The sequence below is a fragment of the Candoia aspera genome, chromosome 2 (genome assembly GCF_035149785.1).
Source record: "Candoia aspera isolate rCanAsp1 chromosome 2, rCanAsp1.hap2, whole genome shotgun sequence".
Lineage (NCBI taxonomy): Eukaryota > Metazoa > Chordata > Lepidosauria > Squamata > Boidae > Candoia > Candoia aspera.
In genome coordinates, this window is record NC_086154.1 from 167,692,778 (window position 1) to 167,718,631 (window position 25,854).

At 39.8% G+C, this 25,854-nt stretch overlaps 2 protein-coding genes and 1 long non-coding RNA gene across 7 annotated transcripts; 2 read left to right on the plus strand and 1 right to left on the minus strand.

Moving 5' to 3' along the window:
* Positions 1 to 223: 223 nt before the first annotated feature.
* On the minus strand, positions 224 to 9,842 carry APTX (aprataxin). 3 transcript variants are annotated; one of them, XM_063294779.1, is made up of 8 exons: positions 9,760 to 9,842; positions 7,881 to 8,014; positions 6,329 to 6,375; positions 3,871 to 4,200; positions 2,395 to 2,454; positions 2,074 to 2,300; positions 1,803 to 1,906; positions 224 to 1,106 (listed from the first exon to the last, which is right to left on the minus strand). In XM_063294779.1, exons 2-8 carry the CDS (start codon positions 8,008 to 8,010, stop codon positions 952 to 954), a joined length of 1,053 nt encoding a protein of 350 aa, XP_063150849.1. In that variant the 5' UTR covers positions 8,011 to 8,014; positions 9,760 to 9,842; the 3' UTR covers positions 224 to 951. The 3 variants fall into 3 exon arrangements, with proteins under 3 accessions (XP_063150849.1, XP_063150848.1, XP_063150851.1); XM_063294778.1 differs by lacking the exon at positions 9,760 to 9,842 and adding an exon at positions 9,698 to 9,717; XM_063294781.1 differs by lacking the exon at positions 9,760 to 9,842 and adding an exon at positions 8,581 to 8,596.
* Positions 9,843 to 9,958: 116 nt separating this feature from the next.
* LOC134491201 (uncharacterized) lies at positions 9,959 to 11,685 on the plus strand. The gene is made up of 3 exons (XR_010067299.1): positions 9,959 to 10,023; positions 10,617 to 10,772; positions 11,387 to 11,685. It is a non-coding gene; the product is annotated as an uncharacterized LOC134491201 (long non-coding RNA).
* A 2,483-nt stretch (positions 11,686 to 14,168) lies between these two features.
* Positions 14,169 to 24,297, plus strand: DNAJA1 (DnaJ heat shock protein family (Hsp40) member A1). 3 transcript variants are annotated; one of them, XM_063294782.1, is made up of 9 exons: positions 14,169 to 14,330; positions 15,118 to 15,262; positions 17,841 to 18,018; positions 18,512 to 18,616; positions 18,730 to 18,957; positions 19,928 to 20,042; positions 21,639 to 21,754; positions 22,384 to 22,484; positions 22,697 to 24,297. In XM_063294782.1, the coding sequence occupies exons 2-9, from the start codon at positions 15,131 to 15,133 to the stop codon at positions 22,913 to 22,915; spliced, it is 1,194 nt and encodes a 397-aa protein (XP_063150852.1). In that variant the 5' UTR covers positions 14,169 to 14,330; positions 15,118 to 15,130; the 3' UTR covers positions 22,916 to 24,297. The 3 variants fall into 3 exon arrangements, with proteins under 3 accessions (XP_063150852.1, XP_063150854.1, XP_063150853.1); XM_063294783.1 differs by having other exon boundaries at positions 14,240 to 14,257; XM_063294784.1 differs by lacking the exon at positions 22,697 to 24,297 and having other exon boundaries at positions 22,384 to 22,499.
* Positions 24,298 to 25,854: the final 1,557 nt, after the last annotated feature.

Sequence of the window (25,854 nt, forward strand, 5' to 3'; positions counted from 1 at the left end):
AGTTCAGTGAGACTGCCAGATAACTTTACACAGGATTGCAACCAACAGAGATAATTAAAATAGACACTGAATTTAACAACTCTTATTTAGCTGGATGAAGTGAAGCCTCTTAGCTCCTTTTAGCCTGAGCTACTCACAGCACCGTGAAGCTATAATGTGGTGTGTGTGTGTGGAAGAGAAACAGTATCTCTACCAGCTTGAGATCATTTGAAGAAATGCAGGATGTAGACAGGAGTAGAGTTTAATAGACATTGCTTTGCACATCAATATATACACACATTGAAATAAATACAGAATTCCAAGTAATATTCCTTTTTGAAATAAGATCTCAGATTTCACACTGTAATGTCTGCTACATCCACAGATGTAGAATCAGTACAGCGGTAAAGCTGAAATTCAAACTGGGAGAACAGAGGAATGCCTCCAACATGGCATGAAACATTATCCTGATATCTCAGGCTGCAAGTCAAATCTCACTAAAGTATATTCTGGGTTTTTCACCTCTTACCCATGCCAGTTTTGAAAATGACCCTAAGGTTCAGTTTGAAATGTAGAATAGTATCCTGAATGTGGGCACTAAGTCTCCTTCCATCACATCAGAGCTAAAACAGTTACTACATAACAAGCAGAAAGATTCATTCAACATCAGGGCTCACTTTAGCTGGCCAATTAGTTACAATGAATTGTTTAGCAGAGGGCACAGCGATGCCGTGGGTGAGGGCTCCACTGCAAAAGCACAAGCACAACATTGTACAAACCTCCTACATTACCACGTCCCTCCTATCCATAACAGCCACTCCTCCCCCAAATACTGTTGGCCACATTAAGCTAGATGATGTGTTTGGTACACTTCATAAGGCAATAGCATCAATATTTGCATATGAGCATTGGAACTGAATTTACCCAATACTCAGTAAACTGTAGCGCGTGAATAAAGCCAGAGTCGTCAAGTCATTTTGGCCAATGTTCTTTAAGGTGTTCCTTTAACTGAGGGATAGTCGGCAGTTGCTGTTTGCACACGTGACACTTCAGAGGCAATTTCAGAAGCTGGAGAGCACTCTTATCTACAGCGACTTTTCCTTTCTTCTTCACTATTGCTATCACATCTGAAGAGCGAAGAAGGGGGAAAAACATAATAGATCTAGGTTTATAGGTCTGGCCATATCCATCCTGTTACAAAACCCACATGAATGGCTTTAGCTACCAATACTTTTCTCACTTTGAGAAAACCCTAGAAACTGGGAAGGGGGGATTCCTTGACATTTCACCTAATTTTTAGCAATGTCGGCAAGCTCAAAGTCTCAAGATTCTTTATATAAGCCCCAAAATTAGCTTCTGTAGGATGGCTGTGTTTCTGGAGCCATCCCCACAACAGCAGACGTCCAAAAATGTTTGTTATGAATGGGTTGGCAGAAAATTTGCTCTGAAAGAATCTTATAATCCAATCACACAAGGCAGCAATCACGTTTGTTCAACTGTGTCTGGGCTTTTCATATATATGCAGGGAAGAGATTTGTCCTTTTAAGAAGGGAGGGAAGCTGAACCCTCCCATGTTTCCACTTTCCATGGTCCTTCTCTCTCATACTGGGGGAACATTCTGCAGGGGAACACCTGCCTTGCCTCAATTCTTTTGGTGTTAAACTAGATGTATTTACCCACCTGCTTGCTTTCTATGGGACTGGCAAAGGAACTTTATTAAACCAACACGGCTGTGGCCATTACACTAGCTTGATCTTAAGTTATAGGAAAAAACCCAAGTCTGAATAGGCATGGACATTAAAAGAGATAGCCTGTGTTATTACCTGTGGAGTCTAAGAAGTAATTGGTTGTGAAAGAATTCCAGTGCTTCTTGGTCTTAAACCACTTAGAATCAAAGTCTTGGCTAATGACATGAAGATGGAGCTGGCTAAGAAAATGAAGCAAAAATGATAACTAGGTCTGGTGTGACTACAACAAAAAGAAGAACAATGTATTAAAACAGTCTTTCTTACTAACAAAAGCTATGAGCCAGAAGGCAGAATTCCTTCTAATGCATATTTGGTAGAAGGTTAGTGCACCCTAATTCTGCCTTACCTCATGCTGGGAATGGCATGGTAGCCTAGTCTGAAGCGCAACCTGTCTTTCTCCGGGCACTGCTGGACTATCATTTCTCCAACCACGTGCATATGTTCCAACAGCTCAAGGTGCTCACGAGTTACCGCAAATAAAGTGGAAATGGACTCCCAGGGCAACACTAACCAGTGATAGCGAGCTTTTGGATACTTATCCTCTATAACTACAACATGTTCATCCTTGTAGACCTAGCAGGTACACAAGGAAATAAACCGGAATTTACAATGACGTTAATATTCTCATGCATATCAGCCTTTAAGCAAAGCAACATGAAACCCTTACCTGCATGTCTGGGTTTTGCATGGAAACCTTCAGACCTTGAGCCCAATATGGCACACATTCCTAAAGGACAAACAGAAGAATATAAACATTATGGATATATAATTTTTAAACTCCAAAATGTATCCCAAAGAGTCCAGTGGGACACATTTCCTACTACTTAAGTAAGCAAGCTTAAGATTGCAATCTAATATCAATTTAATTGTGCTGTCTGAATAGCTAAAATAATTTTAGGAGACCCTCGCATACTTTTCAGAGTGTATGCAATGCTAAAACACTTATCACTTTGAGACTTGTCCTAGGAGAAACAAAAATATAACTCAACAGGCAGAAAGTACCTTACTCAAGACTAAGACCAATTCAGACAGTGCCTGCCCCCAGGTGGTGACCTAGTTCAAAATGCCAGCCACTCACAAACTCTGAGCTCCAAAAGCATTCTCAGTACTTTCCCCGCTCCCTAGATAATTATAAATCTTGAATTAACCTCTCTCAATGATGGAATGGTTTTTATCAGCAGAACAGGAAGGGAAGGGAAGGAGAAGTTTCCCTCTCCCTGCAGCCCTACTATGCTCTCATATTTCCTCTGAACATCTGAACAGAATAAATTGGGGAGGGGCAGTTTCAGGGATTGCATGTGGGCCAAAGCGAGGCTATTTCAGTCTGTCCCCATTCAATGTTATGGCTCCCCTCCAAAAAATTCTGGGACTTGTTAGTAGGGGTGCAGGGAATTCCCTTAAGAACTCCAGTCCTCACGTAACGGGCAAAAGGAATAACCCTGAAGAACAAGGAAGAGCTGCAACCAAGACAATGGTCAGGTAAAAGAAATCTGAGTCTGGGCCAGAACTGTGACCTGAGAAAGCATCTCAGACAAGACCCTCCCTAGTTCTCACGAAGATAAAGGGGGTGGTGGTGAAGCATATTCAGACTTGCAAGATTCTGTTACTATAAACTTATAATAAAAGTACTATTAGCATGCATGACTTTGGTTTCCTAGTCTGGTCTACCTTGAAAAGCTGACAGCTCCTCAGAAAAAGGAAGACTTGCCAAACCATCTGAAAGCTGTTATGGAGAAACTCCTGAAATGTTATCTACTCCTTAAAGCAGGGATCAGCCATTAAATTAATTAGTTTCCATTAAACTAATCCTCCAAATTAAACCTCAGATTCATTCCCCCACCCTCTCTTCCATCATCCATATATCCTAAGTGAATCAAGCAAAATTGGGAGGCAGTCTTCAGAGTTTCTCAGGAAGCCCCACTGTCTGTTGGATAAAAACTAGAAGTTCTTACAACTATTTCTTTTTGACAGGAGACAAAAATACCCAGGTAATTGCTGAAACCCAACTCAGGGCAGGAAGAAGGCAGGCTGAGATTTTGGGAAAGAGGACTTGGCTGGGGCCCCACAGACTGAAGGCTCCCCATCCCTACCTTCCTGCATTCAGTTCTGTAATACCAGTCATAACCCATATTTCTTGGCTCACCGTTTTGCTAGAAGAGCTTTCAAATGAAGAAATGGAACTGCCATCTGTCACCTCACTACACAAATTGTAGTTTTGTGGCTCCATTTGGTCTGTTTTGATTTGTTTTCCTGATACATTTTCCACACTTTTGTTCTCAGGTTCACTGCGTGGCCTTTTTTCACTTTGGAGTTTCTTGGTTTCCCGACCAATACATGTGCCCATTTCCTCCAAGAATTGTACGGTGTATGGATACAATTTATTGACAATATGAAGAACCTGTCCTGGCTTCAGTTTACTTTCTTGATCTTTGCCAACATCCAATAGATCAATACTGGTTGGATTGACTCCTATCTTGAAAGCAAAAGAAAAAGCCAACATTATTCATCATACTAATATCTGCATTCCCTGAAAGCCAGCATCCCTGAAATATAGTGTGGTATTTTCTATCTTATTAAACAATAACAGACCATCTCATTTTAGCAACATCATAACAAAAATGGATTGAGTTTTACAGGTTTACCTTTCAGGAAGAGATCAGTACATTTTTGCCCCAGTACAATGCTTCGAAGAGGAATATTAGTTTGGATCCAGGTAAGACCTTTTCCAAAACCCCATGGGTGTCTCTGCATCAGGGACTGGGTTCACATACAATGCTGCGCCATAATCCACAGTTTACATAGAACAATGGCTTCCTCTGAATTTTATACAATTAAACATGAATTTTAATTGGCTAAATAGTGCAACAAAAGCTAAGATGTATTAAAACAGGAGTGATGGTGGCTTCTTATGGCTTTAAGGTATCAACCATCCCCTCAACTGTTGTCCCCAGTTTCCACGAAATATATTCAAATAGTGAAAATCTTGTGAGATGGGAGAGTGCCATGAGGACTGTTAACCAGGGCCTGAAAAAAGGCCCATTCCTATAATTGTTCATATTTTAATACTTAATAGTTTGCAGATGAAGAGGACTAAGGAGACACAAATGAAGAGCACAAGGTCTACTACAGCACGGACTGTACTCTTGCTTCTGCAAAATTTTATGTTCCTGTGCAAGACAGGCTAGATAGCTCAAAGTTAAGGATCCTTTAATCTGAATTTATGCACTTAGGGGAGGGTCTCAAAGGCCTCTTAAACTCCATGATTCTAAACATACTCAAGAATTAGAAATATTTGCCAATCCACTGCAAATACACAGAAACAACCCAGTCTATTATCCACCTGCTCCTAGTTCAGACTGATTGCTATCCCAATCCAACTAACCCGGAAGTAAGTCCCACAGAATCAATGGGGCTTACTGCTGTGAAGGCATATATAAGACAGCATTCTAGTCCTATAAGGAACAAGGAAATCAAAGAAGTTCAGCTTTGCTTTCTGGATTGGAGCAAATAATTCTGGATAAAATCTGTTATATATCAAAAGAAGACAGAGGAATGTAATAGAGTTCCACCAAGTGGAATGGATCTGGACTGGCAAAGCAAAAGAACGAAGTTAATAAAGTTCAAAGATAACAAAATATAAGTAAACAAAAGAAGTTTCTCCTGGGGCATGGTCTTATTCAATAGTTTATCCACCTACACCAAGCAAATGTCTCCTCAGTGAAATCAAACCTTGGTTAGAGAAGGCAGCCAAGCCTCTTGCTTCATTGGTCTCTGTGCAAGCAAACTGAGCAAAAGGGAAATCATGCTAGAAAGTTCCTTTTTCCAAAAACAGAAAAGAAAAAGAAGCTAAGCTTCCATCCCACTGTGTCTGTGGTTTCAGGTTTAAACCAGCCTGAATTCTCTCCTGGTTTCCCCTTGGAAAATTCTGGGACCTGTAGTTTTACAAAGCGTTTCCATTACAAAATATCAAACCACGACTCTTATGCACCATCCAGAGTCACTTGGTCAAGAGCTCATTAGGAACTGGCTTAAATGTGAAATGTGCAGTTCCTTCAAATCTTAGCACACAAAGTCACTCCCACTGTTTTTTTTAACAATTGGAAAAATTTCAAAATTGCTTTTGAAACTGAAATGTCACTAAGTCCAAAAGCAAATAAATTCTGAAGAAATATAGAATACATACAATCCTCTTCCTAATAGACCTGGCTTGTAGTAAGACAAATCGAGGATTGTTTTGTTTGGGCTTAGCATGATTTGTAAACCCAGTCACTGTGGTTTGCAAACTGTGGTTTATTTTTAAAAGCATTTACTTACTACATTTATAAACCACCCAATCATTAAAATTCTTTGGCCTTAGCATGTAAACTCAACCACCAATGGTTTGTAAGACACATTTTATAGCTTAACGTGTTTTGTAAACTCAGTGAACTGTACTGATTCAATAAACCTTTCTTAAACCATGGCTTAGCACAAGGTGTAAACAGATCAACAGCATAGCAAAGGTTAGTTCTTGTAAGACTGAAGGATTTTATTCTTCTGTTTCAGCTTTATCAAGCACAAAGAAACCATGCAGTAATGCTGTAGGGAGGGAAAAGGCATACCTGTTTAACCTTGACGTACCCTTTGTTGTAATCTGCTTTTAGCTGTACTGAAAAAAAAGTGACAGAATGATAGCAGGCTGTGGATTTTACAGAAATGATGGAGAAGGGAGAAGAACAGGTCAGTTCAGAAAAGCAAACACTTTGACGTGATATAGTTTAAATTAAAAAATAGGTGCTAAGAGACATCCAATTCATTCTCAAACATTTCTTTTGTCTGCAAATAAATGCCAGAAAATGATGAAGAGCCCTGGTCATGTGGCTTAAAATTATTATACAGATGCTATCATGGTTTAAAAATACTTTATAATTTTTTTGCTATCCCACCTTTATTATTTTTATATATAACTGAAGGCAGGGAACATACATAATACTCCTTCCTCCTCCTACTTTCCCCACAACAGCAACCCCGTGAGGTGAGTTGGGCTAGTTGGGCTGAGAGGGAGTGACTGGCCCAAGGTCACACAGCTGGCTTTCAGGCCTAAGGCGGGACTAGAACTCACAGTCTCCTGTCTCCCTAACCCTGACTAGCAAGGCAGTCCCTGGGTTTCGGTGCCTGTCCTCAAGAAGAAAAAAAGCTCCATTTTTTTCTTTTTCAGACTAAGTTTGTATGCATATCTGCACTAGAGTTCTTCATATGCCTGCACCCCAGACTGTACATGAATGTCCTATACATGGACAGAAAATGTAAGGGTACTCCTCATTCAGTGCATTCCAGGACTATCTAAGCAGCATATGTGGCTAAATCTGTGCTGGAGTCACTGTTATTCTCTAACAAGGGCAGATTCATTACAGGATTAAACCATTCTATTAAACTTTCTTATATTTCTTCAACTACTATAGCTACTTCTACCCAACAGGTGAATTGCAAATATAAAAGCATGGCCTTACTTTCATCTATAAAATGTTGGGAAGTACAGGTAGTCCTCGTTTAGTGACTGACTTGTTTAGCTACTGTTCACAGTTACGACAGTGATGAAAAAGTAACTTTGTGACCAGTCCTTGCATTTATCAGGTCTGTGAAGCAAAGGAAAGCTGAAGTAAGATCATAAGCACAGTCGTGGTTTCACTGAGCAACCACTTCACTTAACAATGAAGTTGACAGTCTCAACTGTGGTCACTAAATGAGGACTATCTGTACAACACAATATTATAAAACGTTAAATCACTGAAAATATGTCACATATAGTATCTTGTAATCCAGACACCTATTTTTATTATTTTCCTCTGTAGTACATCTTTTGGAGTAGAAGGCCATAATAAATCTAATAAAAATAACCTGGGAAACTGAAAGCCATCCTTGAGAGCTGATCAGAAATTAGATTCAAACCACAGTTTTCCTAATTCATAGCTTAGTCTCTTAGCTATTTAACTATTATTCACCATGCGACTTATTCTGACCCTTTATTTGGTGCTGAGGTACTTATGCCATTAGGCAAAAAAAAAAAAAAAAGGCAGAAATCAACTTACAGAGCAATCCAAAGTAAAAACTACTGAGTTTACTAAGATTTACTCCCTAGCATGTTTAGGACTGCTACCTTAATCTCCAATTTACCTTGTCTTCGTGAACACTTCTTGTCTGTTATCTCTGTTTCAGGCCCACGCCCTATCACCACCATTTCTAAGTGCGGCAGTTTAATTCGCTGACAGCTTCTATCTTTGCTCACTAGCCAGCACACACGCATTGTGCTCAGGGAAGGGAGGAAAAAAAAAAAGAAATACTCAGTTTTACTAAATAAGATTCAGCTAGGGAGAATGATCTACAGATTCTATAGAAGTATTTTTTTTCCAGAACACTCACTAGAGGTCTTTATCTATAAAATTTACTCTCTCCATCTACAAATGGAAGAGCACAGAAATTTACAAGACTTCAAATACCTTATGATCCAAAATGTTGAAATGCAAACTATCTTCATCTATTTTATAGATGTAAAATTCTTATAGAATTGAGAAAATAAAGCTGATTAAACAATTTGTATTATGCTACATTTATAATTATATTTATGCATAACATATATTTATACTTCTAAAAACTTAAAATACATTTACTAATCTAATTAAATTATAAAGCATTCCAATTAGAGAAATTGTTCTGTGACTCATATGGAATCTATGTCCATTTTTAAAAACTATTTTTATATGAGCCACAGAATAATTCCATTCATTCTAACACTTTTCAGCACCTTTGTAAAGCAACAAGTCAGTAGTTTTTAACTAGCAGTTCATAAATAGAGACCAAAACCACTGATTCATACAAGGCATAGCTTTTTCCTCATCATCCGGGAGAAAAAAAAGAGAATTTACTTATCTGGAATGAGTATGCCAGCACCTCAGACTTTTTCAGATGATAAAGTGCAGTGCTAAGCATTTTACTGTTGGCCAAAGGACAAAATTAGGTAGTGATGGGTGAATTAGCTGAAAGCCTTGTGCCTCTAAAATGAAGGTTTTCTTTAATTGGAGCTGTCCCTGAGTGTGCCTATGGTAAAATCCAAGCAACCAAATCATCTTTGTAGATCAAAACAAGGGACATAATCATATTTAAGCTGAATGCTCTCCTATTTTTAACACACCTTGATTACTCCAATAGATTGCTTATTTAGTTTCTGAATTGAAAATATAGAGCTAACTGTATTTTGTTTCACAGGTAATTCAGAAAATAATTTTACATTTGTTTGGAGAAAGTTTTCAGAACCTTAGCTTTTGAACAATGATAAATGGAAAATTAACTGCCTTTCTTTTTACTATATAACAACTGTAACAGAAAAACCAAGAAAAGAGTGCAGTTAATTAAGTTTTTCTTTGTAATTCCCACTTTCCTAATCACTTCAGAAAATTCTTTTTTAAAGTCAAACGGATTCTGTATCAGGCAGCAGCAGTATTCAGTACTTTCAGGATCCAGAAACTTCTTTGCAGGAAAAACGGAACTGGTTTACTCCTTTTTTCATCATGATACTGCAAATATGACAGATTAGGACGACACACACAAATGGGATTTTGAAGTGGACAACTGCAACTACTTCCAAAAAGCAATTGCTCATGGATATACGGAGCCAAAGTTTGGCTCTACGTTGTATTTTACCCAAACTATGATCCACATCGCTGACACCCAGATTTAATGCATGTTTACTAAGAAGTCCGTTTTACTAAGTTCAACATACAAAGGACTGCGGCTGAAATAACAAGAAAACCCGGCACTATCCATTAAGCACTAGGGCAGCTGGAGTCCGGCTCCTCGCAGTTTAGAGTCAGACTGTTTGAATGCTGAGTTCCTCCTAGGAAGGTGCTATAACACGAACATTACTTGCAGAGAAAAAGCACACACGCTGCGCCATCTGAGTGCAATTTTGTGCTTGACTTTTTAAAGACCATTACCCCATCCGATTTCTTCCCTCCCATAAATTTTCGGTGGATTAGTTCTCCCTCCCGATAAATACCAGAAGCTTCTCGCGGGAACCTCCTCCTCTCACCAACTCACACTCCCTTGCATTTCCGCTTACCTCCACGTTGCCATCTCTGCACGCCTCTATATTTCCCTAGCCAATAGCGTCCCTCTGTACTGCTTCGAGACCAATCAAACTTAAGTTCCTGATTCCTTATTCCCACCCCCTAGGACGAAGGAAGTAAAAACCCGGCGAGCTTCTCGGCCTTTCTTTCCCGCGGGTGGAAATTAGGAAAAAAAAAAAAGCGTTTGGTCGTGTGTGAGTTGCACAAGGATTCTTCGGATTTTATCTTGTTTTAAATGTATAGTAAAAGCTTTAAAAATATGGAATGGATGGGCGTTGGGGCTATTTTAAAGAATTATCGTAGTATCAGTATGTAGGTAAACCAAATAAAAAAGGCTATGCTGATCCATTGAAAAAAATCCAAAATCATTGCCAACTAATATTGTTATTAAGGCCAATCAAAAGCTCACCAAATATATAGCGAGCACTTGAATTCTCCAAAACGTTTTATCAGGCTGGATGTTAATTAAAGCAAAGATGGGAAAAGCTGGTTTGAGGTTCCCATCAGGATACCACTTAGTGACATAAAAATGAAACGCAGCTAATATGTGTTTTTAAAAAATTATTATGCTGAAAATTAATATTAGAATTCAAAATCTTATGGAACGACTTTCAGGAGAGTTAGGGCTACCTAAATCTGGATGCAAAAGTCCCAATATTAAGACTTTTCTGAATCACTTTGCTTTCATATAGTGGATTTCTGAAGGCCTGAGGTAGGTGGGTGTAGGACTTTGCTCCTTAGAGTTTATTTGATTCTAAGCAGTTTTTATTTTGTCTTTTTTGTCTAGATGCCACTGCTGCTTCTGAAATTCCACAACTGAAGGTTTTGGAGGAATTATCTCCCATAACCCATTTTAGAGAAATTGATGAAAAAGACACTGTTGGCAACTCTGGAACAAATTTAATGCCCCATCCTAAAACATCAGAGGATTGTTTTACACAATGTAACATTAATTTCCTATAATCTTTTGAAGTCAATACAATAAAATGGTGCTTTTTTCTTATAAGTATTCCAAGGAAATTAGGTATAAATATCTCAAACTGTAAAATTGGTATTAAGTTTTTTAAAAATCCTAATGAGCTTATGGGGAAACATAAATTTTTAAAAAATGAATATTACTTCAAGGATCTTAATAAATTCTTAAATCTGAAGATTTAAAACAAGAATAATCCAACACAAGATCTTTCATAGTTATTTGTCATCCCAAAGAATGTTTGAAAAGACATAGTTCTTTGCCTCAGTATCCCGGAAGTGTAAAATGTTGAAGTGAATACTTAACCCATACATTATGGGCTTGGTGTGACATTGCCCTATTTCAGTTTAGTATCCACAAGTTTTTAATAAATTTTGGGAAGGGTAATAGTTAAAGATGGGGATGCAATTTTGAAGTATAAGCCAGAAATGTGGAGTTTATTATATGAAAAATTAGATTTACTAAGCATGCAAAGTAGCAGAAAAAGGTTAACCTTTTACAATGGAACAATACTGCTACTTTGGTTTTATTGGATTAATGTGTTCACATTCTGCTTATGAACTGGCTTTTCATTGGTATTACAGAAAGACGAGAGCCTCGTGTGGTGCAGAGTGGTAGGCAGCAGTATTGCAACTGAAACTACCCATGACCAGAGTTTGATCCCAGTGGAAGCTGGATTCTCGGGAAGCTGGCTCAGGTCGACTCAACCTTCCATCCTTCTGAGGTCGGTAAAATGAGTAGGGGAAGGTGATGACTGAGAAAGGCAATGGCAAACCACCCTGCTATAGTCTGCCAAAAAAATGTGAAAGCAGCATCCCCCAAAGGGTCAGACATGACTCTGTGCTTGCACAGGGGACCTTTCACATGGAAAGACTGTCCAATATTATTCTGTGTGGTCAACTTTTAATCATTTGGAAACTGAGCTGCTTCCATATATACTACATTCATTTTGTTCCTTGTTTTGTATATTAAAGCCATTGAAATAAATGCATTTTTATTAAGCTTACATAAAATAAGTCTAACTATTTTAGTATCAGGATAGTAATTGTATTGTTGGAATTATATGCTGCCTTTTCTCCAGAAGCCCAAAGCTTTGGGTGGACTTGAATCTGGGTATATGCAACTTTAGTCCAAAATCTCATACAACATGAACTTCTACAGGGCCAATCCTATCATTAGGCAAAATGAAGCACTAGATCAGAAGAGGCAGTAAAATAGAGCCAAGCCCACGCCCACTGATCTATTGCCTGGAGCAGCCACATCCTGGTGTCTGTGGCCCACAACTCTGTGTATTGCTCCAAAGACCTGTTCAGAGTGATATGGAGTAACCAACTGGCCACAGTTCAGCAGCACAGTCACTGAGAAAAGATACGCTGGAGGAAGCACACTGGGAGATCAGTGAAATATCCTCCCACCTTAGGTAGAAAGCCTTGAGCTAATCCTCTGAGGATTAGGACCACTTAAACAAATTTAATTAAATTTAATTGATTTAAGTGAGCTTAAGTGCACCTAGCTGTATAATAGGAAACAGGAATCTCAGGTTTATACTATAGGTTGGGAATCTTTGGACTTGGATGCAGCCCCAGAATTTGTTTCTGCTTTTTCTTCTAGCAAGGTAAGAGAGAAAACAGTGATCTGGAACAGAATCATGGGAGCGAAGATCACGTTTCTCTCAGTGACTTTGTTTCCAGGCACTGCTTCGCCACTGTCAGTAGAGATGCAGTGATTTTGAGCAGAATCATTAGGTGAGGCAGGCTAAGGATCACTCCAAGTGATTCTGTGAGTGAATATGTATTGGCATACATTTGCTAAGTCACAACAAATGCGTCCCTCAAGGCCAAAAAGATAGCTACTGCCTCACTTATATCCTCATAAAGCATATGAATTTAGAATTATAGCCTCAGTTATACTTGGTGAGGTGCAGCATACATTAACTATCCTTTGCATACTTAGGTGTATAGAAACTAATGGCATTAAACACTTGAACACGTACTTAAGAGACTAGGAAACAGATATAAAATAGAAATTAATCTCAAGCAGAAATAGCTTGTAACTGTCCCCTGAAGTTCTGGCAATACTCAGAGAGGCCCTAATAATGCCATCCATAGTAGTGATGAAAAACATTTGTTCATCTGATGCATGCCATATTTGCAAGCAGAACAAACAGAACAGTCTATGTAATATGATCAGAAAAGGCATAATAAGGTAATCATCGCTGTAGGTGTTCTGCATTTCATTTCCCCCTGATCTCACTGTTCACAACCCAGTCCCCCAAAGGTGGAAGAGTAACACTTCATGCATGTGATGAAATGGGCTGATTCATGAAAAATAATGCCACCCTATTTTGTTTACTTATGACCCTTAAAGGTTATATCTTAATCCGGACTAGTTAATTTCACAACTGACCAGACAGGAAATTCCCCAGCTGCTTTTGTAAGTAGCCTGTACCTCCTCCTGGCAATACTATAAGTAAAATGAACATCACAGATTCAAAGTGTATCGCACTAGACAGGAAATGGAAGCCATCATTGCTTTAAAAAACTATTATAAAAGTGCAGAGAAAAAAATCAGATTTGAGGGGAACTGTGCCAGGAGTCGGAATGTAACACCCATCTAGATTTGCCTTTAACAAACCAGAAAAGCAGAGTTTTTGCTGTAATGTGCTAACAAGATTTTTCTCTCCAGCCTTTTTAACTAGGCCACGTGCAAAGAATTACACTCCTATGTTAGAACCAATGAACTCAATCCAGTTCTCATAAGCATCTTATGAAGATACCAACTCAACTCTTCTTAAACGGTGTCTCCTTTCGCAGGACAGCATGCCGCAAAAAAAATCTCGATTGCCGAAGAGAAATAAGCTCCTGCGATTTCTCTCTCCCCTTTAAGGTTTTCATGACATCACATAGACTTCTCAAACCATTTTCAGGCGCGACGCGGTGTGAAAGAGTGAGATTCTATATTTTCGTTTGCTAAACGCATTTCTTGCCCTTGCGGATTCGGGGTGTTTTAAACTTGGCCTCAAGTCCTGCCGCTACACGGATTCGCTCCTAACCCACGAAGAGAAGCATTGCATGCAGGACTTCAATAGGTCGAATGCTCCCACCCCCGCCCATTTGCATTCTGGTCCTTGTAGTTTGCCCTTATCCAGCCTCGTCGAAGAATGGAGCGCGGGCTGAGCACGTTGCCTACCAGGCTTGATGGGACTTGTAGTTCCTGGCGGTAACATAATCCCTCGACCAGCGATTGGAACGCGGCTTGTCTTGCGTCATCGCTTCTGGAAAGCCGGCGAATGCCAGCGATCGAAGGTACCAGCTTAGAAGGCGGTGTTTCCGGGAATGGGTGGGGCTTCCTTGAAAAGGAAAACTCCCCGGATGCTGCCTAGCCTGAGACCGGCTCGGAACTTTCCAGAAAAGTCGCGGTCGTTTTGTCTGTGGGAGAGAAGGAGGCAGGCGAAGGTGGGACTCGGCAGCAGGAGCGGTTAGACTTACGGGGAAGCCAGCCAGTCTCTCTTTCGGCCGAAAGCGCACGGTGGGTGGAAGACAAAGAGAGGCTGCTGGCCGCGCCTTCCTCTCTCCCCCAGCCCCCCGCCCTCTCCCCATCTCGTTCCGCTGAGAACGGCCGCCCGGGCAGCTTCGTCCGCGCGCCCGGGAACGCGAGGACCGCGCGGCGGGTGGGGGATGGGGGCGCGGGGCGCGAGCCGAAGTCGTGCGCTTGGGGGGCAGCCGGTGCGAGGTGGGTAGGGGGGCACGAGGGCGGAAGGGGGGTCGGGCGGGGAAGCTGGAGGGAAGTCTGCGAGAAGGAGCCTTTTAGCAGCAGGGAGCGGGGAAGGAGCAGCGGGCGCCCATTGTCCGTGAAACGAGAAGGGTGGCCATGAAGAAGCATCCCTTCTGGGTGCCCCGTAGGGGAGAGGCGTCGGGGGGGGCGGGGGGAGTAGCCTTTTTTCAGGTGAGGGACCTTCATCTGCTCGGAAACTGGCAGGTGCGACTGAACGAGCGGAGCGTTGTTCAAGCAATTTAAGCGGAGGTTGCTGGGTCGAGCGGGAGGAGGAAGAAGGAAGGAAAGGTGCCTTTATGGCCGATTTGGTACCTGTTTGGATAGCCATTAGGTTGTAGGAGGCTGGTGCGGGGATATGGAAGAAAGATGGGGAGGATTGTTTCTGACTAAGGGAAAAGGAGGTATTGGGTAGCTCTGAAGGAGATAATGTAAGTAGGGAAGGGAAATAGAGTATGGGAGACTCTGAACAGCTGTTTTACTTGCTTTGTTTAACTGGTGTCTTCCTTACCACTGTTCTCTTCCCCACCACATTCCCCTGCAGGTACAGTTGCATCATGGTGAAGGAGACCACGTACTATGATGTGCTTGGGGTAAAACCTAATGCCTCCCAGGAAGAGCTGAAAAAGGCTTACAGGAAGCTAGCATTGAAGTATCACCCAGATAAGAATCCTAATGAAGGTGAAAAGGTAAGTTACAAGTTTTTATCTTCCCCCCAACTTCCTGCTAATTAGCTATGTGGGGAGTACTGTGTATCCATTCCATTTTCATTTTACCTTTTGGCTGTGAATGAGTTGGATTCTGGTTGTTGAACCCACACACACATGTATCTTCAGAACATGGTGTTTCCATGTTCTGTTTTGCGTGGCTATTGCCTTGCCTTTGAACATTCTTCTCTCTTGTCCTGCAGACTGCCCCCTATTGAAAATACAGTTTGGTCTACAGTAAAGTGTCTTTCCTTCTTTTTTTTAATAAGGTTTGAAAAACCTACACAGTCTTCCCAGTCTGGCCTACAATTACTGCACTTCTGAAAGTTTGCAACCTAGCTCATGTGGCAGCATCTAGTCATTGTTAGCAGTTCTGCGGGTTAAACCGCTGAGCTGTCGATCGGGAGGTCGGCGGTTCGAAACCGCGCGGTGGGGTGAGCTCCCGTTGTTAATCCCAGCTCCTGCTCGCCTAGCAGTTCGAAAACATGCAAATGTGAGTAGATCAATAGGTACCGCTTCGGCGGGAAGGTAACGGCGTTCCGAGTCGTCATGCTGGCCACATGACCCGGAAGTGTCTATGACAACGCCGGCTCCAAGGCTTAGAAACGGAGATGAGCACCGCCCCCTAGAGTCGGATTCGACTGGACTTTACGTCAAGGGAAACCTTTACCTTTTTTACTCAGAAAAAAACAATAGCAAATCATTTATGTATAGCTGTTCAAGAAACCAACATAGACATACCGTGCATTCGGAAAGTATTCAGACCCCCTTCACTTTTTTCTATTTTGTTACGTTGCAGCCTGATACTACAATCGTTCAAATTCATTTTTTTTCTCAATCTACACTCAGAACCCCATAATGACAAATTTTGGAAATGTCTATAAATTTATTAAAAAGGAAAAACTGAAATATCACATGTATGTAAGTATTCAGACCCTTTGCAACAACACTTGAAATATAGCTCAGGTGCCTCCCATTTCTCTTGATCTTTGCTGAGCTGTTTCTACACCTTGATTGGAGTCCACCTGTGATAAATTGATTGGACATGATTTGGAAAGGCACACACCTCTATGGAATGCCTCACAGCTGACAATGCATACTGTATTAGAGCAAAAGCCATGAGGTCGGAGGAACTGTATGCAGAGCTCAAAGACAGGATTATTGCAAGGCACGGATCTGAGGAAGGCTATAAAAAATTTCTGCACTGAAGGTTCCCAAGAGCATGGTGGCCTCCATAATTCTCAAATGGAAGAAGTTTGGCACAACCAGGACTCTTCCAAGAGCTGGTCGCCTGGCCAAATTGAACAATTGGAGAAGAGCTTTAGTAAGAGAGGTGACCAAGAACCTGATGGTCACTCTGACAGCTCCAGAGATCCTTTGTGGAGATGGGACAAAGGACAACCATCACTGCAGCCCTCCACCGATCTGGGCTTTATGGCAGAGTGGGTAGATGGAAGCTGCTCCTCAGTGCAAAATACATGAAAGCCTGCTTGGAGTTTGCAAAAAAGCACCTGAAGGACTCTCAGACCATGAGGAACAAGATTCTTTGGTCTGATGAAACCAAGATTGAATTGTTTGGCTTCAATTCTAAATGTTATGTCTGGAGGGACACCAGGCACCACTCATCACCTGCCCAATACCATCCCACCAGTGAAGCGTGGTGGCAGCATCATGCTGTGGGGGTGTTTTTCAGCAGCAGGGACTGGGAGACTGGTCGGGGTTGAGGGAAAGCTGAATGGAGCAAAGTACAGAGATACCCTCAATGAAAACCTGTTCCACAGCGCTGCGGACCTCCGACTGGGCCGAAGGTTCACTTTCCAACATGACAACGGTCCTAAGCACACAGCCAAGACAACACAGGAATGGCTTAGGGACAACTCTGAATGTCCTAGCGTGGCCCAGCCAGAGCCCTGACTTGAACCCTATTGAACATCTCTGGAGAGACCCGAAAATGGCTGTCCACCGATGTTCTCCATCCAGCCTGATTGAGCTTGAGAGGATTTGCAAAGAAGAATGGCAGAAAATCCCCCAATCCAGTTGTGCAAAGCTTGTCGCATCATACAAAAAAGACTTGAGGCTGTAATTTCTGCCAAAGGTGCTTCAACAAAGTACTGAGTAAAGGGTCTGAATACTTCTGTACATGTGATATTTCAGCTTTTCCTTTTTAATAAATTTACAGACATTTCTAAAATTCTGTTTTCACTTCGTCATTATGGGGTACTGAGTGTAGATTGAGAAAAAAATGAATTTGAATGATTGTAGTATCAGGCTGCAACATAAAATAGAAAAAAGTGAAGGGGGTCTGAATACCTTACAAATGCACTGTATCTATGTACCAGGTCCTTAAACATTTACAATCAGGAAGATTAAAATTTTAGATTTGAATTCTTATGCTGAAATAAAGTGTTGTTTTATAAAACTTGTCCTTAATCTTAAATAAAGTTAGAAAATACAATCCCTAAAGTAGACCATTTGTTAGTAATTATAAGTAATACATGATTAATTGTATGGTGGCAATTACATAAATAGACTAAGCCTTTTGATTTTTTAAATGTTCTAGTTCAAACAAATCTCCCAAGCCTATGAAGTTCTGTCTGACTCCAAGAAAAGAGAGTTGTACGATAAAGGTGGTGAACAAGCAATAAAAGAAGGTGGTAGTGGAAGCAGTTTTGGATCACCCATGGATATATTTGATATGTTCTTTGGAGGAGGTGGAAGAATGCAAAGAGAGAGGAGAGGTAATCTACAACTGTCTTTGATCTAATGGAAGTTGTAGTGGTTGACTTATTAGTTAAGAAAAGGGAGGTTCCCCGCACACAATATAAAGGTGAAGATGCCTGTTTCAATTTCAGAGCTTTCGTTTATTTAATATAAAGTCATTCAGTTGTTCCTTTGATGTAGTGTCTGCTTTGGGGACTGTTTGAAAGAGCCCAGTAATATAATAGGATTAATTTCCACTAAAGCATCTATTAGCATTATTTGACCCATGCCTCAAACCCTATTTGCTGTTATTAACTGTGTTAAGTATTAGCTGTACCAATTATATAGAGTTAGACCAAATCTTTTAAACATAGTTTGCATTGCACATGAAATGGGCTTCTTAACTCTCTCCTTCGAAATGCCCCATTGGATCCAACCGCATTTAATTTCCGTTGTAATAAATGTGATTTTCCAAAACAAGTACTTAGTTGTGAGTTGTATTAATCCTTAATAACGTGCCTTTTCTTTCAGGTAAAAACGTCGTCCATCAGTTATCAGTAACTCTAGAAGACCTGTACAATGGAGCAACACGGAAACTGGCTCTACAGAAAAATGTGATTTGTGACAAATGTGAAGGTATGCTAAAACGTTTGTTTAGTTTTTATGGAGGTTAAAAGGCATGCATTTCAGGAGAAATTGCAGTGTGAAAAGATGGACTCTGCCTAATCTTAATTATTTTTGTTTTCTAGGCCGAGGGGGCAAGAAAGGTGCAGTGGAATGCTGCCTTAATTGCAGAGGAACAGGCATGCAAATAAGAATTCATCAAATAGGACCTGGAATGGTTCAGCAAATCCAGTCTGTGTGCATGGAATGTCAAGGCCATGGGGAGCGCATCAGTCCCAAGGACAGGTGTAAAAGCTGCAATGGAAGGAAAATTGTTAGAGAGAAGAAAATTCTGGAAGTCCACATTGATAAAGGTATACTAGAGGAGAGTTGTGGGATGCTAAAATTCCTAGGGAAGATTTACATCTTAATTCAGAAATGGAAGTGCTTTTTCCAGCACTAACTGCATCCCCCATCTTTGCAAATGTGAACGGATCAGAATTTAAAATATCCAATGACGTTTTAAATACATTCGGGTGCCGGCTGGGCGACCTTGGGCCAGTCCCTCTCTCTCAGCCCTACTCACCTCACAGGGTGGTGGTTGTGGGGAAAAGAGGAGGAGGAGGGAGTATTAGGTATGTTCGCTGCCTTGATTTATTTATAAAAATAATAAAGGGATAAAAATCAAACATGGTTCTCCCCCACCCATCAGTGTTGTTTACATTTGATGTTGGCTTTCTGCTTGCTGAGCATTAAACCTCAGTAGGTACCTCTGTCAAGAGGTGGTGCTTTCATAAGATAGAAAGTACGACTTCCATAATTTTTGTGTTAATTGTGGGTGTTTAATGGCTCCCAATAAGGATTGAGGGGTGCTGTATGGATGACATAATGACTGCTTGAACACTTGACACCAGGTGGCTCTGAAAACTATGGTGTTGGGATAAAAAATAATTTTGAGCAGAGGCTGAAATCACGAGAAAATAGTACAAAAGGAAAACTCAAAATCTCTGTTCACTTTTCTGATTCAAATTAAATTATTACACTAGTCTACATCAATGGTTAAACTTCAGTATAATATTAAAGATTACAAACAGGCCACAGGTATTTTCCATAATGCAGAACTGGGGAGTTTGGCAAAAGAAAAATCAGTCATGAAGGAATAGTTTAATGAGAATACCTGGTTGGCTTTTAGCAGCTGCTAAGGAATGGGCTTTCTGCTCCTGTTTCATGCTTCTACTTAACGCTTCACCAAATTATTTCTGGACTGAAGAATGCTAAATATTAGTATTATAATTTAAAATATATTGTGCAAGTTTTAAGTCCTAATTGTTCCTTTTGAAATAGGAATGAAAGATGGTCAGAAAATAACTTTCCATGGTGAAGGTGATCAAGAACCAGGGTTGGAGCCAGGAGACATTATCATTGTCCTGGATCAAAAAGATCATTCTGTGTTTACAAGGTAAGTTTTAATAATACTGTGGAAACCTTTCTTGGGTAATGTGCATATCAGTTTCTTGGGAACATACGCTATCACATATTAGGGTTTATGTTTGGAACACGCTATGATTGGAGCAGAAGGTTTTAAATTTTGCAGTCAGAACAGCATGGTCAGGGAAACAGTTGTACACAGTTTACCTGACCTCTTTCCCTCTACAAAATTTGTTTGATAATCTCTGCAAATGCCTCATTATTTCTTCCAATCTGTTATAATCTATTAAAATTGAATGTAGGTCACTACATTGTAACCAATGTAAGGAAATCGACTGCCTTCTTTCATGATAGCAGTGGCTGATTCTGTCCTAGTTCTGTAGCCACCATAGCCCTCTACCAATGATTAAGTACTATGTCAAGATTTGAAGCTTGGCCCAGCAGCACTTTTTAACCCCCAGTTCCTGGTTCTTTGTGTATAATAATTTCACAGTTTTAAAAAGTTCATACTAATAATGATGTTTCAAAGTCAGCTGGTTTTCCTCCTCTGGAAGTTAAGAAACTCCAGGTGTTAAGTAAAATACTGATTTTAAGCCTTGGAAGTCCTCTTTTCTCCAGTTCAACCTCTGAACTATTTCTTGCGTATCTGTGCAACATTACTGTAGTAGGGAAAATCAGTTTAGTTTTTTCCATGAGATCATGGCATTTTTTTTTTAACTTAGAAAATTAAATATGGATTTATTGATTTATTATGGGGGTCCTCATCCTTTTTTGAGCAGGTGAATACATCTGAAATTTTGAAAACATGATAGGAGCACTTTGGCTGCTGGATGGGGAAACTTGCCTATTCACAAAATGGCTGCCATGGGGAAGTTACATAGCCAATTTTATCAGAATGCTACCTGCTGTGCTATTTACACTCTTCTGGCAGGATGCTGTCTGCTACCATTCTTACCTTTGTGGTTTTTCTGGACAAGAGGGAATTCCTCCCCACCACCCCCATGTACTTGCCTATAGCCAAATCATTTATTTTTCAGTAAACCTTATGGAATCCATTTAGGATTCAGGTGCATTATTGGAAATACAGATAATGCTGAAGGGTATCACTTAGCATTGCAGCATGCCAGCTTCACTTTTAAATTTTTAAGAAACATGTAAAAGGATTAGTGAGGAACCACTGCACTAGATGCCTGTGTGCTCTTTGGCACCCTTTGGTGGCATGCTGGGGACCACTGTTCTGATATATTATTTATACCATTTTAAAATTTAAAGACAATCAGATATTAATGCTGATTCCTAATTTTTTGTTTTCCCATAGTCATAACAAGATTTTAATAGTTGCTCAACTGCTTGTTTTTTTGGCATGCCAAAAACACTTAATCTGCCTTCTTTGTCAGATGAAGGAAAGATCTAGTGTCAGAATAAATAGTCTGTTTATTTCACTAAAGAATCCTTTTAGTCCTGCAGGAATGCAGATCTCTTTATAGCTCTCTCTCCCCTACATTTATATAATAGTATATTTTACTATTTTAAGCAGTGTGTGTTTTTCCTGCCTTTTTGGAATTGTTATCCTATACTATGTGGCTATAGCCCTGCAATTATAAGGCAAATAACATTTTTTCTACAGGCGAGGTGAAGACCTGGTCATGTCTATGGATATACAATTAGTGGAGGCACTCTGTGGCTTTCAAAAACCAATTGCAATGCTGGATAATCGAACTATAATAATTACTTCTCATCCTGGTAAGTCTATTGCTCTGAAAAAAGAATTTGGATTCAATAAAGTCTAAATTTAAAGGACCATGGTTTAACAGGCTTTGGATATAAACCTATCTATATTACTTTGGGTGCATAAAGTCTTATTTATCGTTTTATGCACTTGTAAAATTTTTGAAGTTAATGGAGATTCTGCTTTAACTGACATTTTCCCCCTACTAGTCTGTTAAATTAAAGGTGTAATTAATATTGGAGTCAACAACTAACTCTAATCCACCATAAAGTTACTTTATTGGAGAATCCAAATGAAATGCTATAAATATCAAATTCCTGTTGCCTTGGATTGACAAGAATAGCACAATCATTTGTAGTTGTGATGAATTAGAAATAAATCTTTTAAACATATTTTGGAAAGCTTTTTTTTTAAACATGATAACTGCACCTTAGGAATATGCCATGTTTGGATTCAGTTACAAAACATTTCTAGCAAGTGTACCTTTTCCCAGGATCAAGTGACTACCCTCTGTGGATGCCTTACCCATGCACATGTCCTTAGTTTACTTACCTAGATGAGTTTCTGCTTGAACAATTACAGATACCTGTAACTTTAATTTTAAAGTTTTATTAAACCCAAGTTATATTTTTTTCATTTCTAGGTCAGATTGTCAAACATGGTGATATTAAGTGTGTGCTAAATGAAGGAATGCCAATCTATCGTAGGCCATATGAAAAGGGTCGTCTCATAATTGAATTTAAGGTAAGATGCAGTTGATTAAATATCTCATGGAAAGTTTCTTTGATATATTTTAGGTAATGCTGCCTTATAATGCTTTTAAAAAAAACCCAATGAATTGGTGTTCTGCAAATTAAGCAAATGTATCTTTTACATTAGAATCCAGACAGTCATACTATATTCTATTCGTAGAGTACATGTATGAGAAGGCATTCATCATTTTTTCTAAATTTCAGGTGATATTTCCAGAAACTGGTTTCCTTTGCTCAGATAAGCTATGTCTGTTGGAAAAGCTGCTACCGCCAAGGCAAGAAGTGGAAGAAACTGAAGACATGGATCAAGTAGAGTTGGTAGACTTTGACCCATCTCAGGAAAGAAGGCATCATTACAATGGAGAAGCTTATGAAGATGATGAGCACCATCCCAGAGGTGGTGTCCAATGCCAGACTTCTTAAAGTGGTCTCACAGTTACACTTGTGCTGCTTGTCCTGTATGTCAGTTGTGGATGAGTGAAGGACTAAAGTTGCTATATTCAGAATTGCTATTGTCTCTGTAATATTTAAACTTAGTTGTTTTTAAATCAAGTTAACAAATTGAAATCAGCAAAACTCTACTTGGATCAAGTTGGAATGTTCATATTTCTATATGGCCTCCTAAGGAAACCTGAAGCCAATTTACTCTGGCTGATTTTATTTTGTGCATCATAAATGTATTGTGTGCAAATGCACTGGCTTAGTATTCAGTGATTTCTGTTTAGTATTATAAATTATATTCCCTCTTACGTATGCATCTGTATTTATGATTCATGTTAAAGATGTGAAATTAAAGTTTTGTATTCAGCTAGATACATTGATGTGTTTTGGATGTACTATGGCTGGTTGAGACTTTGCACAGCACCTATATGGAACTGTACCTATTTTCCACTCTGGAATGTTGAACACCTCATTCTATACTCAGCTTTAGTTAGAATGCTGTATAAAGCTCTTATTGATGTTAGACAGGATCCTGACATAGTTCATGGGTAGGAGTAAAAAAATTCAACTAATGTCTTTTGCAATGGGACAAAAGCTGAAATCTTAAAAGGATAGCAAATATATAATTTTTTATAGAGGTAATCATGCAGCTGAAAAATAATCTGCCTAAGAATAATGGTACAAAACTCAACATCCTTGACCATTTGGGGGTTCATATGTCATTAACATTCAAGTTCCATACTGCATGAGCACTAGCATAAAAACCTCAATGCTAAATGACTCCTTAATGAACTGCTCACAATCCATAATAGGGTTTTTGTATGTAGTTTCTGAAAATGGCTACCTTTTGCTGGCTATTTCAAAATGTTAATAATATAACAGGTAACAGCATAGACTCATCCAAAGTAATAATTAGGCATTGCATCATAACCGGGGGAAGGGTTAGCAAAGATTCAAGTACCTCTTTTAAATATGCTTAAGATTGTACTATTTCTAAAAACTGAGTTGCTAACATTGTCATTATATGATAAACAAGCCCCAAACCCAAATATCTGCTATGTGTGTGTGTGTATATATATATATATATATATGTATAAGGGCAAGTAGGGTAACAGAAAATGGTGTTTCAGTTCCTCATGTAATTTCAAAATAAGTCCTTCACCATTTGAATCCTAAATTGGCAAATTTTCTGACTAATCACTTGAATCCTTGGCAGGGATTTAAGTTGTACAGCAAATTATTTTAGTCCTTGTGATAAGGATGAGTTACAGTAGAATTGAGTGTGTGTCTTTAAAATGCTTGATTATTGTACTTTACACTTGAGTTTGTACCCATAGGGGGGAAATAAAACTATCCTTCTACCAGCTTCATCTCTTCCTCCTTTTTGGCCTGTATCATCATCCATTCCAAGTATACTACATTTGTTAAGGAAATGTCCTAAAAAGCCCTTGGTCTAGTTTTGGCATGTTGCTAAATCATAGTTTGCGATGATCCTGAGGCTCATACACTTTTGCATCTTCCTTCCACTGTAGCTCAACTATGAAATCAGAAGCTTTTGCATAACTTTCAATTAACTGTAGCTTATTGACATAGCCAGAATTAACTGCCATTTGAAGCCAGTTACAAGAAATCAAGGATAACCAGGTTTGGCATATGTATATCTGTTAAGTTATAAACTGATTACTTAAAAGAAGAAAAGGACATGTCTCCCTCAGCTGAAGATTTGTTTGAAAAGCTAAATCACTATACACTGTGTGCACAATTATTAGGCAAGTGAGTATTTTGACCATACCATCATTTTTATGCATATTTTCCACCTCCAAGCTGTATAAACCTGAATGCTTACTGGATATAAGCATATCAGGTGATGTGTATTTGTGTAATGAGGGGAGGTGTGGCCTAAGGAGATGGACACCCTATAACAAGGTGTGCGTAATTATTAGGCAGCTGCTTTTCCTCTTGCAAAATGGGCCAAAAAAGATTTAATTGACTCTGAAAAGTCAAAATTGTAAAAAGTCTTTCTGAGGGATGCAGCACACTTGAAATTGCTAAGAGATTGGGGCGTGACCACAGAACTATCAAACATTTTGTTGCAAATAGTCAACAGGGTTGCAAGAAATGTGTTGAGAAAAAAATGCGAATTAACTGCCAAAGATTGGAGAAGAATCGAACATGAAGCTACCAGGAACCCATTATCCTCCAGTGCTGTCATATTCCAGAACTGCAACCTACCTGGAGTGCCCAGAAGTACAAGGTGTTCAGTGCTCAGAGACATGGCCAAGGTAAGGAAGGCTGAAACTCGACCACCACTGAACAAGACACATAAGTTGAAACGGCAAGACTGGGCCAAGAAATATCTGAAGACAGTTTTCAAAGGTTTTATGGACTGATGAGATGAGAGTGACTCTTGACGGACCAGATGGATGGGCCCATGGCTGGATCAGTAATGGGCACCGAGCTCCACTTTGACTCAGACGCCAGCAAGATGGAGGTGGGGTACTGGTATGGGCTGGTATTATTAAAGATGAGCTAGTTGGACCTTTTCAGGTTGAAGATGGACTCAGAATCAGCTCCCAAACCTACTGCCAGTTTTTAGAAGACACTTTCTTCAAGCAGTGGTACAGGAAAAAGTCTGCATCTTTCAAGACCATGATGTTTCTGCAGGACAATGCTCCATTGCATGCATCGAAGTACTCCACTCCGTGGCTAGCCAGGAAAGGCCTCAAAGATGAAAGAATACTGACATGGCCCCCTTCCTCACCTGACCTAAACCCTATTGAGAACTTGTGGGCCCTTCTCAAACGGGAGATGAAGGAAAACAGTACACCTCTCTGAACAGTGTCTGGGAGTCTCTGGTTGCTGCTGCACAAAAAGTTGATCGTCAACAGATCAAGAAACTGACAGACTCCATGAATGGAAGG

What these genes read in the sequence shown, in the direction of transcription:
- APTX (XM_063294778.1), bottom strand. An exon ending in AAAGCTCTTCTAGCAAAACG is followed by an intron (nt 2,455 to 3,870) that starts GTGAGCCAAGAA and finishes TTTGTCCTTTAG; the next exon opens with GAATGTGTGCCATATTGGGC. An exon ending in TGCAAAACCCAGACATGCAG is followed by an intron (nt 2,301 to 2,394) that starts GTAAGGGTTTCA and finishes TGTACCTGCTAG; the next exon opens with GTCTACAAGGATGAACATGT.
- DNAJA1 (XM_063294782.1), top strand. Translation starts at nt 15,131, where the DNA reads ATGGTGAAGGAGACCACGTACTATGATGTGCTTGGGGTAAAACCTAAT. An exon ending in GATTTGTGACAAATGTGAAG is followed by an intron (nt 18,617 to 18,729) that starts GTATGCTAAAAC and finishes TTTGTTTTCTAG; the next exon opens with GCCGAGGGGGCAAGAAAGGT. An exon ending in GTCTCATAATTGAATTTAAG is followed by an intron (nt 22,485 to 22,696) that starts GTAAGATGCAGT and finishes TCTAAATTTCAG; the next exon opens with GTGATATTTCCAGAAACTGG.